The sequence below is a fragment of the Anolis sagrei genome, chromosome 3 (assembly GCF_037176765.1).
Source record: "Anolis sagrei isolate rAnoSag1 chromosome 3, rAnoSag1.mat, whole genome shotgun sequence".
In the NCBI taxonomy this organism is placed as follows: Eukaryota; Metazoa; Chordata; class Lepidosauria; order Squamata; family Dactyloidae; genus Anolis; species Anolis sagrei.
The window spans coordinates 43,277,285-43,295,572 of NC_090023.1; the positions used below are offsets into that span (position 1 = coordinate 43,277,285).

General features: G+C 39.4%; 1 protein-coding gene across 3 annotated transcripts in view; it reads left to right on the forward strand.

The window, feature by feature from the left end:
• NFKBIZ (NFKB inhibitor zeta) overlaps positions 1–9,264 on the forward strand; it is a 38,698-nt gene extending 29,434 nt beyond the window's left edge. For all 3 annotated transcript variants that reach the window (XM_060770686.2, XM_060770684.2, XM_060770685.2), the window contains exons 3-12: positions 275–311; positions 415–518; positions 632–1,404; positions 2,093–2,198; positions 2,486–2,632; positions 3,719–3,782; positions 4,729–4,898; positions 5,960–6,070; positions 6,202–6,369; positions 7,534–9,264. In XM_060770686.2, coding sequence (XP_060626669.2) covers positions 275–311; positions 415–518; positions 632–1,404; positions 2,093–2,198; positions 2,486–2,632; positions 3,719–3,782; positions 4,729–4,898; positions 5,960–6,070; positions 6,202–6,369; positions 7,534–7,587 — 1,734 coding nt within the window. In that variant the 3' untranslated portion in view covers positions 7,588–9,264. The remainder of the gene's footprint in view (positions 1–274; positions 312–414; positions 519–631; positions 1,405–2,092; positions 2,199–2,485; positions 2,633–3,718; positions 3,783–4,728; positions 4,899–5,959; positions 6,071–6,201; positions 6,370–7,533) is intronic.
• The last annotated feature ends 9,024 nt before the right edge of the window (positions 9,265–18,288 follow it).

The window sequence follows — 18,288 nt, forward strand, 5'->3', positions numbered from 1 at the left end:
CAGTAAAGTTTTCTGCTTTTGTTTGGATGAAACAGAATAAACATGGAGAAAAATTGTAACTAGTAATGGAGTTGAACTAATAACTTCTTAGTAGACGTTTTTTGAAATTTAAAGAGTGCACTAAGTTTTCTGTATGTTTATTTTCAATTCTGAAATTTTATATTTAGTGTATATCGACATTAGAAAGTGATAGTAGTTTCTATATCCTTTAAGGTGACTTAAGGAACAGATCTTCATTTTATGGTGAATAATGTCTACTCTTCTTTTTTAATAGGCACAAGGAGGATTAGTACATTATGATCCTTACACAGGTAAAATTTAAGAAATATTTTCTTTTAGTATTTTAAATTTGCATTTAAAGATTTGTAAAGCGGGTTACAGAGAAAATTAAGCAGATTTTCTTTATTTTGGTAGAGCTGAAGAACATAATAACCCGCAGCCGGAAGCGAAAAAACCATGAATCTTTTCCTGATGCACCTAGTTATAAAAGATCAGCGACTTTCCAACCTCACCTCTTGGTAAGATTTTTTTGTCAGTGTTTCCATATGCATTGCTTATAAGTCAAAATGTATTTTCCACTGCTGAGGATGTGGTCAGCTAGGTTTGAAAATGTGCACGTTTTATTTTGCAGACACCTCCACAGACACCAACATCGATTGAAAGCAATATGGAGGATGCCCATATGAATGAGCCCAAACAAGATGGCAGCTGTGACATGCTGCAGAACATTATCAATATTAAAAATGAATCCAGTCCAATTTCCCTGAACACAGTACAAGTTAGTTGGCTTCACAGTGCTGCGAATCCCAACTCTCCAGGAGAACAATATCAAGAGATGGCTGGAACACAAGCCTTTTCACCACCTCAGAAGTACCAAACATTTCAAACAAGCAGTCCACCACAAATGTTGGAATTGCCCCAGAATTATCAGTTTTCACCCCCACAGACCCAGGAACTGTCACAGCACTACGGCCAGAATCCACTCCTGGAATACAGACCACAGTCTGCAAGCAGCCAGTCTTCTGACTATCAACAAAGTCTTTATGAAAGCCAAGAGCTGTCATATGGCACTACTTCGAGCTTTGCTTCTCTCTTAAATGACTCAGAAGATCTCGATGCCATCTCCAGTTCGCTCTCTCAAGCCCTGTCTGGTGGCCACCAGCAAACTGGTATGAGCAGCCACTCTCAGGCTTATAACCAGTTTAGCAGTGATATGTGCAGTGGTCTTGAAGAGCATGGCTTACCGATGGCTGCTTCGAATATGCCTCTGCAACACCAGGACATTACTGGAAACACAGCGCAGCTAGGCAAGTCATTCTTCCAGTGGCAAGTGGAACAGGAAGAAAACAAATTGGCGAACCTTTCTCAAGATCAAATCCTTGCCAAAGATTCTGACGGTGACACGTAAGTATCGTCTACAATTGCAACTGCAATGGAGATTATTTATTGTTAAAGTTATTTATTAAAATATGCTTACTCTGGCCTACACCACAAGACAGAATGGCCTACAATTAAAATCAACATTAACTGATTAAAGCAACTTTAAATAGTAACAATAAGGCCAAAAACAGTATTGAGCAAATCAACAAGTTCAAAACAGATTAAGAAGGCTGAAACAGCTTTAAAAAATAAAATAATGTGTCAGTAGGATTCCCCTGTTATACGGTATGCATTTTGATAATACTCATTGTACTGAATGAAGAACACAACAGTGCATTAAAAGTGCAAGTCATGGAAATGTCTATGATGCCTCACTAAAATAAATGCACAAGTTAGATCACCCAAAGTGGTGATCTCCAGACCAGTGCCAGTTTGCCACTCCAAGCTTCTGATCCATGGTGAATTTCCAAAAAGAAAGAGACATTTCTAGCCAAGAGCACATCCCTAGCACATTAAGTGGGGGATGTCTATTTGCCGCATCAGTTTAAGAAATGTTGCATTGGATGACCTAGCTCCGATCCTTTCTGTCTGCATATCTTATAGGTTGATTTTGGGGAGATGTTTTGACTTCAGCTTCATTTTTTTCCATTTATATTTTCTTAAACTTTTAAGATACTAAATAAAGATATATTTTCTTTTCCTCCTCCCCCAGGTTTCTTCATATTGCAGTTGCCCAGGGACGCCGGGCAGTATCCTATGTCTTGGCGAGAAAGATGGCAGCTCTCCGTATGCTGGATATTAAAGAGCACAATGGCCAGGTGATGTTTTTACCATATGTTCCATCATTTTGTGCCTTTGAATATTTAGCATTTCCTGGACTTAAACAGACATACTGGAATGTCTGTTAATATTAACTTTGAAGGTTAGCATGCAGGCTAATTTGTAACAGAGTTACTGCAGAAGTCAGCTGGCTATGCCAGAGCTCTTCAAGAGAAGCATTTGAAATTATCGATTGAAAATACTTTATTATAGCCTGGTGTGCTTTTTATTACTATTTCCTGATAAGATTTAGCTGACCAATACATCTGCTTTCTGTTATTAACAGAGTGCCCTGCAAGTGGCTGTGGCAGCAAACCAGCATCTTATTGTACAGGATTTGGTTAGCCTTGGGGCCCAAGTGAATACTACAGATTGTTGGGGCAGGACACCATTGCACGTGTGTGCTGAAAAAGGCCATGCACAAGTCCTTCAGGTAATTTAGCAGATTCATCAGTTTCTATACTGTTCTCTTAATACTGCAATATATGTTGGAACTAGTCATTGTACATGAAGGTTTGAAGATACTCGCTTTTCCTTTAATATTATAGCACAGCAAGTGTTGTGCTTACAATGCTGTAGCCCTTACTCAGCACAAAATGTTCAGGAGCAGATGACCTTTATTTTTCACTTGTAGCAAGTATCTCTTCTATCTTCCCAATACGTCAACTTATCTGTATATACTCGAGTATAAGCCAACCCAAATATAAACTGATGCAGCTAATTTTATCTAAAAAAAAACCTGGGAAAACATATTGACTCTAGTATAAGCCGAGGGTGGGAAATACAGCAGCTGCTGGTAAATTTCAAAATAAAAACAGAGAATAACAATAATAGAGTAAAATAATAAATATAACAATAATAGGGTAACAATGTAAATGTAATAATAATAATAATAATAATAATAGAGTAAAATAATAAATGTAATAATAATAATAATAATAACCCAGTAAAATAATAAATAACTTTGATTCGAGTATAAGCTGAGGGGGGGCTTTTTCATCCTAAAAAAGGGCTGAAAAACTCAGCTTATACTGGAATATATGTGGCACTCCTCTGGGAGGGGTATATATGGCCACCAAAAGGTTCTTGCCCAATTGAGGTTAATGACTTGGCTGGTAAGGTGGTGTACATCTTGCAGTGTATTTGTACACAATGCCCTAGTCTAAAGAAACTGAGAAAGCAACAGCATTAAAGTGATTCAAATGTATTATGAGATTCTAATAAAGGCTTGAGTCTTGCTGTAAAGAAATTATGGGAAAGAACAGAGGGAATTATGGTTACATATAAAGATGAGAAATATTGCATGACAATTGGAAAAATAATCTTAGTATACACTTACAAAAATATCACAGAATTTTCAGAACACTAACAAGTTTTTGTGGAACCAGAAAGACTTAATAATTTTCACTTGGCACTGGTGTTCATGGCCTAGAGTCCACTTCATCAGATGCATCCAGTGTTTGGTTAAGGTTTTCCATAATTGCATGGCATTAATGTATACTCTCATTCTCTTCTGCAGGCAATCCAGAAAGGAGCTATTGTAAGCAATCAATATGTAGACTTGGAGGCAACTAATTATGATGGTGAGTGTCTAGTATTCGTTCTTTGTTAAATTTGGCAAACATTTTGAAGAAAAGCATGCAGAAATTGTTTGTCAGTATTAATCTTTGGCATATAGCATGCCATTTAATAAAGTAGTGCTATTATATTGTTAGTAACATCCATTTTAAATTAGAAATTGAAGATCAAAAAGAGCAAGAGGATCGGAACTTGTTCTGAATCCCTTTAGTTTGTGAAATATTGGTTTGTGTTTACTCCTAACCCTCCAATTCCTCAAGGTATTAAATGTGGCCTGTTCAACTGTATTGGAACTCCAAAAGAACTGAATATGGATTAGCAGAATAAATGTGTTGTGCAATGTAGGTCATAATGACTGTGGAATGTAGGTCACACTCAAGAGAGCAAATAAAAACTAGAAGGAATAATCTACTACTGATTGAAAAGTTTATTCTTCTCCCTTGTTTGGATAGCTAATCTATTTACCCATATGCATTGTGTTATTATTAGGGGCCTTGCACATGGAAAGATTTCTCAAAGAATACAAGCTGTTTTGTTTTAAACACAAAATGTTCTTAAACCATGTTGTTATTCCAACCTGGGAGCCTATGCATTGAAATGAGATATTAAAGGATTGATTCACAGTTAAACAGTTTACTGGAGACTGCTAATAGAATTCAGGCACATAGGTGTTAACTTTACACCTTTATTTATTTATTTGCGTTATTTGTATACCACCCTTCTCAACTCTGAAGGGGACTCAGGATGGTACACAGTGTTGAATTGCAAAGAAAATTTAAAAAGTCATTCTATTTATGTAGAACTTGAAGAACAGGAGAAATCATCTTCAAGCATTTCTGTTGCAAACCACCCCAGTAAGCTGAGTATTGGAATGACTAACTGGAGTCTGTATTTGGAGTAAATGATCCAAATGGCTGCTGGTTATGCTCACTGGTGTGTTTCCATTTTAAGGTTTGACAGCATTGCACTGTGCAGTCGTAGCCCACAATTCTGTGGCGCATGATCTACAAGGCCAGCATTCACCTCATTCTCCTGAGGTGCAGGAACTGAGGTTGAAAAGCAAGAGGTTGGCAGACACCATTAAATTTCTAATCCAGATTGGGGCATCTGTGGAAGCTAGGGTAAGTAAGATCAGGAAACTGGAAAATAAATGGAGATTTGTGTTACAAAATTATGTACATGAATATGTTGAACATATTTTTAGATCTGGAGATTTGCAAACAAATTCATAGACCTGGTGAAAAAAATGTAATTGATAACACATGCTTTTCCCTGAAAAATGTTAATGTTCTCTTAGGCTTCAGTGTTCACAGATCTATCTGCAAATGATAACACTGGCCAACACACGTTTTGGTACCTCGAATGTTAGACCTGTTTCTGGGTAGATTTGACCTGCTGATTCAAAAAATAGAACCAGTTTTCCCCTATAAGCTCTAGTTTTTCAAAACCAGAATACATGTCATATGCCAGTCTTCATCTGCTCACCTATAAAAAAGCATGGTAACCATATCTAAAAACTAGAGCTGATGTGGTCTATCCAGTGCAATTTTCAGAATCAGTGCCCCAAATAACCCCAAAAACAGACCTTCTTTACTTTGAACTAAATGGAAGCCAGTTGCAGCTAAGTTCCATTAAAAATGGACAGAACTAAAATTCAGTCAAAACCACAATTCTAAGCATTTTTACTTGGAAATAAGTTTAATAGAAATTAGTAGTGTGATTTCCTTTTGAGTAAACCTTCCTAGATTGGGCTTTGACCCATTAATTTAATTGGTATGTTAGGTATGAGTGGAGTGTGCAGATATTAATGAGTGTAATTGTAAATTGCCTGTGAGTTTTTCAGGGGAGTTGCTGCTTCAATTTAATTTTCCCTAGTTTTTCCAGAGTCATTATAGTAAAATAGATAGCTCTGTTGGAAATGGAGAAAAACTCAAGATTACTGTATATCCCAAGCTTTGATTATTGGATGATTTAAAAAAAAATGCTATCTCTTAGGGTCAGCTCCTGTGCATAAAATGGAAATAGTACTGTTAACTACAGTCCTTGACTTGATCAATAAAATTATGTAGTGCATTTAATGTTTTCATATCAAATAAAGTGATTTTATATGCCCTTGTACTGTGTAGTATTTTATTGTTTCATGTGTGCAATTAAGTGGGTTTTTTTGTGTGTGTCTGAACAGGATCGTAAAAGTGGCCGTTCAGCCCTACACTTGGCAGCCGAAGAAGCAAATGTTGAACTCATTCGCCTGTTTTTGGAGCTGCCCTCTTGCCTCTCTTTTATCAATGCCAAGGTATGTAAATATTGAGTCAGGGAACTGAAATCACACTCACACTGTCTCTAACTCCTAGGTCCTTGATTGTGGTAATGAACCATCCCATCCCATCATTTTAAAAAATGTTATTTCTCTCTTACCTCAACCAGGCTTACAATGGCAATACAGCACTCCATGTAGCTGCTAGTTTGCAGCACCGGGTGACTCAGTTGGATGCAGTTCGTTTGTTGATGCGTAAAGGAGCAGATCCGAGTGCCAGGAACTTGGAAAATGAGCAGCCTGTTCACCTTGTTCCTGATGGACCAGTGGGAGTTGAGGTAGGAGCCCAAAAAAGGTTGAGATATTGTTTGAGACTGCAGTGTGTCACTGGATGCTTCTTATTTATTTTAGAATTCCTATTGTAAAGATAGTACAAATAGGAGTCTGCTTTTTATTTTCCCAAGAAAGTGAGGAGTGTATCAGTTAATAACCTTTATGGAACACCCACTGACCGTTCTCATATTATTGTGCACTTGTGGGCTCCCCCCTGTTCACTTTCTGACCTTTTGTTAAATACATTGCGAATAATTTCCTGTGTTCAGATTCTATATATTACAGTACAGTAAAGCTCCTGATGTAGATATGTTGTTTGAGCCCAGTGTTGCTTATTTGCATAAACAATCTCAAGAAATAGAGTCTAATGTACTATGCAATGTTTTAAAAACTGTAAAGTTAATGTAGTTCCATTGACTTATTTGAGCTTATCCAGCAATCAACTAGCAGAAGCTGGATGGCCATCTGTCGGGGGTGCTTTGAGTGTGATTTCCCTGCTTCTTGGCAGGGGGTTGGACTAGATGGCCCACAAGGTTTTAAATGGTGTATTTTAATATTGAATTAATGTTTTTAATGTTTATGCATGGGTATATGAATTCTTGTCTCGGCATTGAATGTTTGCCGTATATATGCTGTGCTCTGCCCTGTGTCCGCTTCGGGGTGAGAAGGGCGGAATATAAATGTTATTTATAAATAAATAAATAAATAATAAATAAATAAGGTATCTTCTGATTCTATGATCAAATCTTCAATTCAGTGCAGTTATAGTTGGTCCTCTACATCCACTGGGGTTTGGTTCTGGGACCCTACATGGATGCCCCAAAAGCAAATGACTCCATATTGTTAAATGGCAGCATCTGCATTTATGTCACCACCATTTTATATATAGAAAGTGACAATCTGCAGCCAGTGAGAATCCAGGAGAGTCCATTGTATGTGGTTTTTTTCAACCATTGAATTGACTTTAAAACTTTAGATTCATACATAAAGGTGCTAATATGTCCCATTATATAACAGGTATCCTGTTTGTATTTAGGGACAGGCTACTTGGAAGTAAATCTTACTAAGTTCAGTGGGGTTTTGGTCTTCATAAATACAATTGCCTTATATGTTCATAATGTTTGAATGAGAAAATATTGACACCGTGTTACTTCTGTTTTGCTCTTCAGATCAGACGGATTTTGAAAGGGAAGACCACCCAGCACCGATCATCCCTCTGTTAAGCTCCATGAGTACCAATGACCTACACTCGCTGTCAGTTAGGCAGCCCTAATGTAACTGTAAATAGACCATTTGTCCAATTGAGGCAAATGTTAGTTGTTTCTATGAAACAAGAATATTTTGTTCACTATTATATAGTGGGTTAATGGAAATTCTTCTGAGCAGATGGGAACGCTTTATACCCAGGTATTCTGTCTCAGTTTGAATAACTGACTTAGGCGACAATCTTGGCCATATTTATATGGGAAGAAGCCACATTCAATAGTGACGATTTCTGAGTAGACTTGTATAGGACTGCATGTTACTGACTTCCAACGGCAGCATAAGTATTAAGCATGAACAAACATTATCTTTTAAAGGGAAACTTAGAACATCTTAACGCTTTTTGGGATATGGATACGTTAGAATATGTGTCTAGCATGACTTTTTATCATAATATTAATGTAAGTAGTTACTTTGTGATTTTTAATGTTAATTTTCTGAAGTTTGATAAAGCACCTATTTTGATTTCACAATTCTATATAGAGTGCAATTACATATTATAAGTTTTTAATAATATTTATGTGTTTGTATTGAAAGAATTGTTTTTTTGTGGGGGATGCTTAGCAGACTGGGAGAAGAAGGGAATATATTCCATCTGTGCAGTTTTCATCAGCCATAGTAGCAGTTCATTAAAAGTAACTTTAAGAATAATTTTGGATGTGTGTTTTATTCCTATTACAAATTGTCAGGTCAAGCTCTGTATATTATAGTAATGTAGTCCTTCTTAAAGGTCTCCCTACATGTGGTTTAGAAATCCCAATTTAGTTGAATTTTTTTAAATGCCTGGGTGAAGCAGTCTTAACCACCAATGCAGCTTGTTGAAGGATATTAAGATCAGGGAGAACCTTCTCCTATGGCCCTGGAGAGTTCTACGGGTTTGAGTATAATGCTGTCAAGGAGACATTCTAGGGCAGTTAGGATTTAGGATTGCATTTTTTGACCTATCGATAGTCCCAACTAGAGAAGATTCATTGTTTCAATGATAAATTTGATTAGTCTGAACTTGTGCACATTCCACTGACTGCACATTGAGAAGTTGAGCATGGCTTCTAGCATATCTGGCAGCTGAATTTGCAGATGGCATGTGGTTTTTCAGGGAGGTGAAATGGATCTCTCTAAAACGTGTCTAATAAAAAGTTGCTAGGTACAAAATGGACTTTTGTTTTGAAGCAATAAGATTCTCTTCTTACATTCTTTATGCTGAATTTGATTCTTTGTTCTTAAATTGAGAAATGTGCTTCTCAGGGCTCTGCATATATTTAGTTCTGTTGTAGTGTTTTACCTTATAGGTATAGTAGGTATTAAAATATTAATGTTTTAAGAAAGAGGTGGGTTTCTTCCCCTCTCCAATTTTGGATTGTTATTTTTAATGACTGTTAATAAAACTTCTTCAAGAATGTCCTGTCGCAATTGCTCTCAAAATGGTATGGTTTGATTTTAAATTTAGTTCCATTGTATGCTTGCTGTTTCTTGAGTGACTATCCTGCCTTATATATTTTTTTCCATTGTAAATCTGATCATATTGTTTGACCAAGTATGTCTTGTAGACAAATTACTGGAGAAATTGTCCCTCCGCATATTAAAGCAGTTCTTAATCCTTCCAATAGCAGATGCAATAAATTTGTTTTAATCATTAACATTGGCGTCTTAAAGTTTGATTAATTTCTGATATTTGATTCTTTTTTACTGGTTCAAGTTAAAGATTATTTTTCATATAACATTGGCCAAATTGTTTCATTTGCTTCAAAGGGAAATTTGTGTTCTCCAGTTATATCATATGAGCATAGAATTTGGCATGAATTTGCATTCCACTTTTGTTCTTCCCCTTTTCTACCAAATATCTTATTTTTGTGAATGCACACTTTTGAAAATACATGGACAATGCCTAGCAAAATTTTAGAAGTTTATTGAGCATTATTTTCAGAAGGCACAGTTTCACTATTTGTGTAAATAATTAGTAAGATAAATGATGTGAAACAAGGAAATATGTGAAAATATGTCCAGTTTACACACCTGTTTCAAATTGTTCTCTCTCTTACACACAGAGATATATAGAGAGAACAAACAAGAACAGAACTCACTATTGCTTACATTAATAAGAGAATGCTGCATTTTGAGAACTTTGTATATCCAAGCGAAACACAGTATTGTGTATCAGAGAATGCAGCATTTCGAGAATTTAATATATCCAATTGAAAAGCAATAGTGTTTCTTTTTGGCCACCTCTCCTGATATTTCCATATAGGATGATCTAGCTAAATGGATTGCAACAAACAAATAGCACAAGTGATGAGGAAAGTCTAATAACCTTCACTTTCTTTGTTCTTCAGTTGAATCTCTATGTAAGTCAGAACAGGCACTTTTTAAAGTGTAGCTCTAGCCATATATGCACATACATACATACATACATACATACATACATACAAGCTTTGGATAGCATAGGGAAGGGTTAACATCCCTGTGGTGTTTGTTTTTCTGTCTGTGTCCCTGTTCAGAAGATTTCACCTCATTTTCTGTCCCTGTGATTACTGGAGTTTGAAAAAAACTGACTTGTGGAAACCAGGATTGGAGATAAAGCTCCAGTGGAGACACCTTTTCTCCATGATAACTTTCAGGAGTGAATTTCCATTCCTAGAGGTAGATTTCTCTCACTTCCTGTTTTCTCGCCCTTGTTCTTAACTATGAATCATTTGTAAGTCGGATGTTTGTCATGCAGGGACTGCCTGTGCTAAATATTTCAAATGTTTACAAAAACCTTTGGGTTCTGTTTCTACTGAGGGTTAGTAAAGGTAATGATTTCCCCTTGACATAAAGTCTAGTCGTGTGCTCATCTCCATTTCTAAGCCAAAGAGCCAGCGTTGTCTGTAGACGCCTCTATGGTTATGTGACCAGCATGACTGCATGGAGCGCCGTTACCTTCCCGCTGAAGTATCTATTTGCATGTTTTCGAACTGCTGGGTTGGCAGAAGCTGGGGCTAACAGCAGGAGCTTACGCTGCTCCTTGGATCTGAACTGTCGACCTTTCAGTTAGCAAGTTTAACCCACTGTGCTACTGGGGCTCCTACTCAGGGGTACCTAACTGTTATTTAAGATCGGCTTTCTACTAATCTAATCCTATCGACTGAAAGCCCTCTCAAACATGACTTGATATCACTCTGGGTACACCCAATGTTGTTTGGTGTGGCAAACTAAAGCAAAGATGAGCCTGGTTACTACATGGATAGGGGTAAAGGTAAAGGTAAAGGTAGTCCCCTGACATTAAGTCCAGTCATGTCTGACTCTGGGGTGTGGTGCTCATCTCCATTTCTAAGCCGAAGAGCCAGCGTTGTCCGTAGACACCTCCAAGGTCATGTGGCCGGCATGACTGCATGGAGCGCCGTTACCTTCCCGCTGGAGCGGTACCTATTGATCTACTCACATTTGCATGTTTTCGAACTGCTAGGTTGGCAGAAGCTAGGGCTGACAGCGGAAGCTCACGCCGCTCTCCGGAATCGAACCTGCGACCTTTCGATCAACAAGCTCAGCAGCTCAGTGCTTTAACCCACTGCGCCACCGGGATAGGGGACTATCAATAAATACCAGAAATCTGGTAAAACTCAAAAAGAATTCTACCTGAAAGCCCGCAGAGCTACTGCCAGGCAGTGTTGACAATCCTGGTATGGATGAAACAATGATCTATCTCAGTATGAGGAAGATTCTTATGTTCTACTCCTTACTTTAAAATAAAGTTTCACTACATCCAAATGAGAATTTATATCCACTTTCTTTTGGAAAACTTTTCCTTCAAGGAAATAATACAGCTTCCCTGTGCTATTCATCCCATTACCCAACTGACTTAAGATTTACATTTCACTGATATCTAAGACACATCTACTCTCCTTTTGGAAAAATGGATTGTCTCCCACCATGTTGCATATGGTAGTAAAGGTTAAGACTTGTTCTTTAAAACAACCATTTGAACAAATACACCATTATCATGATGTCTCCCTCAAAACTTTTTTTTGTGTAGACTTATGCCACCTTGTGTAGACTTATGCCACTGGATCCAGTTGACCCAGTTAAGCAAAAATACTTGGATTGAAATGAACTTAATCCCATTAAATTTTATGTGTGTGTATACATGTGCCTTCACATTGCCTGTTGACTTATGGCGGACACATTAATTTCATGGGGTTTCCTTAGGCAAGGAATACTCAGAGATGATTTTGCCAGTTCCTTCTGATGTCCTCAGGGCATTTCAGCAATTAAACTTGAATGTGAGATATTTTGCAACAAATTATTGTTCTCCACCCACAACCCTTTTCTACATTTTGCCTCTGTCTTTCATGGGCTTTTAACACTTACTCATCCCTCACTACTCTGTCTTCTTTTTTCCAGATAGAAAAGAGTATCTATCTATCTATCTATCTATCTATCCATCCATCCATCCATCCATCCATCTATCCATCCATATCTACATCTACATCTACATCTACATCTATCTATATAATAAAAGTGAATGTATGTACATACATATGTATGTGGTGACAATATATGTTTGTGGCTGATTTCCTATTGGTTCTCACTTCCAGAGACCACTGCAACCCCCACCAACAATGGACCTGGACTAAACTTGGCACACAGACCCTTCATAAGTCCTTGTGGGGTTTTTTTTTGTGGGGGGGTGGGGGGTGGAACTTGGATGATGTGGGTTGGGTGGGTACTGACCAACATCCAGAGACCACCGCAAACCCCACCAATGATGGATCTGGACCACACTTTGCACACAGACCCCTGTTGTGGTTAACTAGGATCCCAGTTAAAGGGTATCCATGCCTAGTGAGCTATGCTAAAAACCAGATAGGCCAGGACAGAGAAACCAACTCACCAAGTTGAAGACATCCCAAAGAGGTTTATTTCAGTTTGGCCAAAATGGATACATGTACAGCAATTATGCTTCAAAATGTACACATAAACATACAGAGAAAGACAAGATATCTAATACATTTCTGATAGCTATTCAGACCTCCAGCCCCTCCCCTGATTGGCCAGAAAAGAGGCTGGCTAGGATCCATGCCAGGATTGGTCGGCAGGGGAAATGGCAGCCATGGATTGGCCATAGTGGAGGACCAATCAGCTGCAGAGATGCCCCCCCCCCAAAGGGCACAGGGGGAAACCAAAGAGTAGTATGGAGATGGGCCTCTGATGAGCTCCAATATCTAGTTTTATGCCAAGCAAAGACAGGAGCTCTTAGAAAACAAAGGTGCAAGGCAGAGATGTTTCTTGGAGTACTCAAAGGCTTGGCTACCAAAAAAGAGGTTTAATACAAGCACATTATAAGCCCCTGTTTTTGTGGGAAGAAATCTCTCAGCTTGAAGTAAACCATATAGCTGAGAGGTTTGGGTTTATCTAGCCTGACAGGAAATCACCTATCTTTGCATACACATCAACAATGGGTCTAGTTAATGAAAAAAGACCGGGGGTTTGTCCACCCTTCCTGTCTAGGAAATCTCTCTGCAGGAAGGTAAATGTCTTGGTTTATCTGGTTATATTTTGGTAAAGAACTTTATATATATTTAATATATGAAATTGATGCAGTATAAAAATAATAAAAGTTATACAGAAAGTCATGAAGAATAGATACAATCTATTAAATGGTTAAATGGTTAGATGCGGGGCACGGGGCAGAGACTGTGCTGGTCTCCATCACGGATCACCTTCGATGCCAGCTTGACCAGGGCGGGTCAGCGCTGCTTGTGCTATTGGATCTCACAGCAGCATTTGACACAGTCGACCACAATCTCTTGACCCACCGCCTTGCTGTTGCTGGAGTCAGGGGGACAGCTTTAAACTGGCTGTCCTCCTTTCTTCACAACCGTGGACAGCAAGTGGAGAGGGGAGGCCTGCTCTCTGAGAGGTCCCCTCTATCTTGTGGGGTTCCTCAGGGGGCCATTCTCTCCCCTCTGTTGTTTAACATCTATATGCAACCACTTGCTCAGCTGGTTCGAGGTTTTGGGCTTGAGTGTTATCAGTATGCCGATGACACTCAGCTGGTGCTGAAGATGGAAGGCCGACCGGACTCTGTACCTGATTGTTTCCATCAGTGCTTCGAGGCCGTTACTGGATGGCTGCGTACCAGCAGGTTGAGGGTGAATCCAGCAAAGACGGAGATCCTATGGCTGGGTGGACCGGGCTGTGGGGACATCCATCTGCCCACCCTGGGTGGCGAGGCGTTACGCCCGTCATCATTGGTAAAGAGTCTGGGAGTCCTTTTGGACCCTCTGCTGACAATGGAGGCCCAGGTCTCCGCCGTGAGCAGAACCGCCTTCTTTCACCTGCGGCAGGCTAGACGGCTGGCCCCCTACCTGTCCAGGGACGACCTAGCTACGGTGATCCAGGCCACGGTCATCTCAAGACTGGACTACTGTAACGCCCTCTACATTGGCCTCCCTCTGTCGGTGATTCGGAAGCTCAAGTTGGTACAAAACCCAGCTGCTCGGCTTCTTGCGGGAATTCCGATGAGATGCCACATAACACCAATCTTACTACAGCTGCATTGGTTACCAATTGATCACCGGATCACTTTCAAAGTGATGGTACTCACCTTTAAGGCCTTGCATGGTCTGGGGCCAATGTATCTGAGGGGTCGTCTCACCCCCTACCAACCCCAGAGATCCCTCCGTTCTGAGGACCAAGATCTATTGGAGGTCCCCAGTGTCAAGACCTTGCGTCTAGCGGCAACCAGATGCAGAGCCTTCACAGCAGTGGCGCCATCAGTCTGGAATGCTCTGCCACCTGAGGTTCGTGCCCTGCGGGACTTACCAGCTTTCCGCAGGGCATGTAAGACATACCTGTTCCGACAGGCTTTTAATGTTTGATACTGTTGTTTTTAAATTGTTTTAAATTGCTTTTAAACTTTGTTAGATTTTAGCTATTCTTGTAAGCCGCTCCGAGCCCCAGGGGAGTGGCGGCATATAAGTTTAAATAAATAAATAAATAAATAAATAAATAAATAAATAAATATGATAGCTGTTGCTGGTTTGATCTTGATCTACTGATGGTTTGAGCCTGTATAAGTCTGGAAAGAGTCTTTTTAAAAGGGAAAAATTATATATTTATTTCTGAGCCCTAAGTGAACTATACATCTAAGTGAACTATACACCCCAAAACTATACATCTTTTGGGAGGGTTATGGTGACTCAATATCACCCCCATGACAAACTTTAAGTCCTGGTGGAGTTTGGGAGGGGACCCTGGATGATGGATTTGTAGTCAATACATGCATATCCAGAGACCACTGAGAACACCATCAATGATGAATCTGGACCATAGTTGGCACACAGACGCCCCCCGCCCCAATGACCAAGTTTAATCCTGGTGGGGTTTGGGGGGAAGGACCTTGGATGATGGGAGTTGCAGTACATACACCCACATTCAGAAACCACTGAGAAAAAGCAAAATTAAAACAGGGAAATAAAGAAGCAAAATTCATTGAGCAAAAACAGAGACTTAAATGCAAAGGCAAAGTATCCAGGTTCCAAAGGCAAATAACGCGAAGCAAAGTCCTTAAGCATTGGTTAAACAAGCATCCATGGCAGCAAGACAAGGTCTCCAGAAAATCAGGATCAAAGTCAAAGTCCCAAAGAGCCAGGAGCTTTCCATAAAAGCCAAGGTAATTTACAGAAGCTAACAGGGTAGAAGCCACATTGGACTGACAGCGAATACCCTTCACCCAAAGCATTAAATACGTTTTCCCAACATGAAAGCATTACGTTGACCTCTAGCTTCACGCTTGTTGGCACGGTGTGTGCTTCTTCGAACTCTTAATTGCAACCAGTCTTCTCTAATCAAATCTCAACTACTATCTTCAAGGCCGGTTACCTCATTATCTTTGCCTAGCTGGGCCTCGTCGCACTGGGAAACAGGAGGCCCAGGGCTCTCAGAAGGAGTCTCCACCTGGAGCTCCAAAGTTTCGCTATCTTTATCTGAAAACACATTCCTTTCTCTAGGAAACGGAAATGCTGTCTCTTCCTCAGAATCAACACTGTCTGCCTCATTTGACAGTCTGACCAGAACATGATAAAAAATCCCATCCTCCTCCTCATCCTGAGCAGGTTCAGAAAGCTCAGGCTCAGACTGAGCCACAACACATCTCCCCGGAGGTACTTGGGGCAGCTTACATGGGGACAAGCCCAATCAACAATTAAAAAATATAAGACATTAAAATGCAAAATACAAAATACAAAATACATAAACAACAGCATAAAATAAAATAACAATATTAAGAGAATATGAAAGCAACCATCAAACCAATAACCCTGCCATAATAATTTCTGGGTACAGGTAAGCAGTGGGCTAGTGGAAATCAATTGTGAAGATAGGGCTGATGGATAAAGTGTGAAGTCAAATGGGACCAATATAATAATAATAACAACAACTTTATTTTTGTACCCTGCCTCCATCTCCCCTAAGGGACTTGAAGCGGTTTACATGGGGATCAGCTCGATCAACATAGTTAAAATATCAACATAGTTAAAATAGACAACATCATAAAACAATATAGAACAACAACAACATAACAGAGTATAAAAACCACATCAAGCAACAACCAATGGCCTGAAAGAATAAGTAGTTTCTAGGCTTGGGCGGCAGCAGGCCCGTAGCCAGGATTTTGATTCGGGGAGGGGGGGGCTGAATTTGTTTCGGGGGGGGCTGAGTCTGAGTGAAAGAGGGTCTACCCTAGCAAACCTTTTGTATCGTTACCCCAATACCCCCATGCATATGGGATATATTGAGTATGGTGATCAGATCATAATATGAATAAACATAACAGTTTAAATAATGCACCAGTAAGGCCTTTTCACAAACCACCATGAGAATTTCGGGGGGGGGGGGCTGAAGCCCCCGGCTACATGCTTGGGCGGCGGGCTGGTGCAAACCAGTGGTAAGGACAGGGCTGGCGGATAAAGTGCAAAAGAATTAGGTATAGGGCAGTATGGAATAGGGGCAATGTAAAATGGAGCATGAGATTTTTGGATACAGGACAACAGCAAAGTGCATGCAGATTTTGGGTCCTAACTGGGTCAAGCACAAACACAAGCCTCCTTACGGTAGTAGGAACACATGAAAAAATAAGAATGAAGGAGACATTCAATACATGTGTGCATGAGCACTAAGTGAAAAATTGTGATGCTAGCCTTAAAAAAGGGGGCTTTTCTTGAAAAGATTTGGCCATGAGTCCAATGTTTTCTTGAAATGTTCTGGTAACTGTCCCAGAGGAAATTTAAAAGAAAGTAATTGATTGGTTTCAAGGTTGTTTCTGCATTTTTGGGGGCAACTTTAGAAGTGAAAAGAGGTTTGTTTGTTATTTTAAACTGTTTTGATTCTGGCAGGTTACTGTGACAGACAACTAAAAAGAAAATATTAAGGATGACCTTTACGTCTAACAATGAGTGCTCTTGTTAATGAGATTCCTCACAATTTTATGCATTGTTCAGTATTTCCAAAAAGCACTTGTGCTGAGGACTTGTAAGATATGTGCAATATTCCGAGAATTTATTCATTACTGTTTTCCTTAAGAGTGAAATGGTTGTTATGTCTTTAAACAGGTCACAGCCTTAATAAATGTAAATTATTAAATTTTTGCTTTGGAATAGCAGATCCCTTTCTGTCTTACATATTTTTGTTGTTGTTTATTCGTTCAGAAATTGCCTTTCCCTTTCTTGTCATCTTTAATTACAACCTGTTATAGCTCTCCAACTCCTCATGACCTCATGGACCAGTGCAAGCCAGAGATCCCTGCAGGCCATCGCCACCCCCAGCTACTTCAAGGTCAAGCCAATCACTTTAAGGGTACCATCTATCCATCTTGCCCTTAGTCGGCCCCTCTTCCATTTTCCTTCCATTTTCCCCATCAGCCTTATCTTCTCCAAGCTTTCCTGTCATCTCATTTTGTGGCCAAAGTACTTCATCTTTCCTTCCAGGACATTATTTCCTGAAGTATGGGCTGGTTTGATCTTCTTGCAGTCCAAGGTAATCTCAAAATTTTCCTCCAGCACCACAGTTCAAAAATGTCAATCTTCCTTCATTCAGCTTTCCTTATGGTCCAGCTCTCACATTCATAGGTTACTATGGGGAATACCATTGCTTTAACTATGCGGATCTTCATTGCCAGTGTGATGTCTCTTCACTATTTTATTGAGATTTACGAAGTTCATAATTTCTCTCAAGTATACTCTCAAACGTAATATGGAAACATAGGATGATATGTCTGCAAACTTCAATTGGTCAGTTTATTCCCTAAAGCTTATATGAAAGACTGGGCTAATGTTAACATGTGAGTGCCAATTTATTTAGCGATGCTCACATGAAAATTATTATTATAGCATGTTATTCCAACAGGAAAATAAAGCAACTTCCAAGTCTAAAGTATGGCATGAATAGCTTAATGTATATTGCTGTCACAGAATGAGATGTGAGTATGCTAAGGGCCTAGACCCATATTGTTAAACCGATGGCAACTGTTTTGTGCTTGTAGATGTCATATTTCATTATAGTCCCCCAGGCTTCTTGTTGGTTCCTGTCTTCTTTACCACCTGGAAATTGCCTCTCCCTTTCTTGTCATCTTTAATTACAACCTGTTATAGCTCTTCAATTAACTGGCAGTTTCTCTGCTGCTTGGC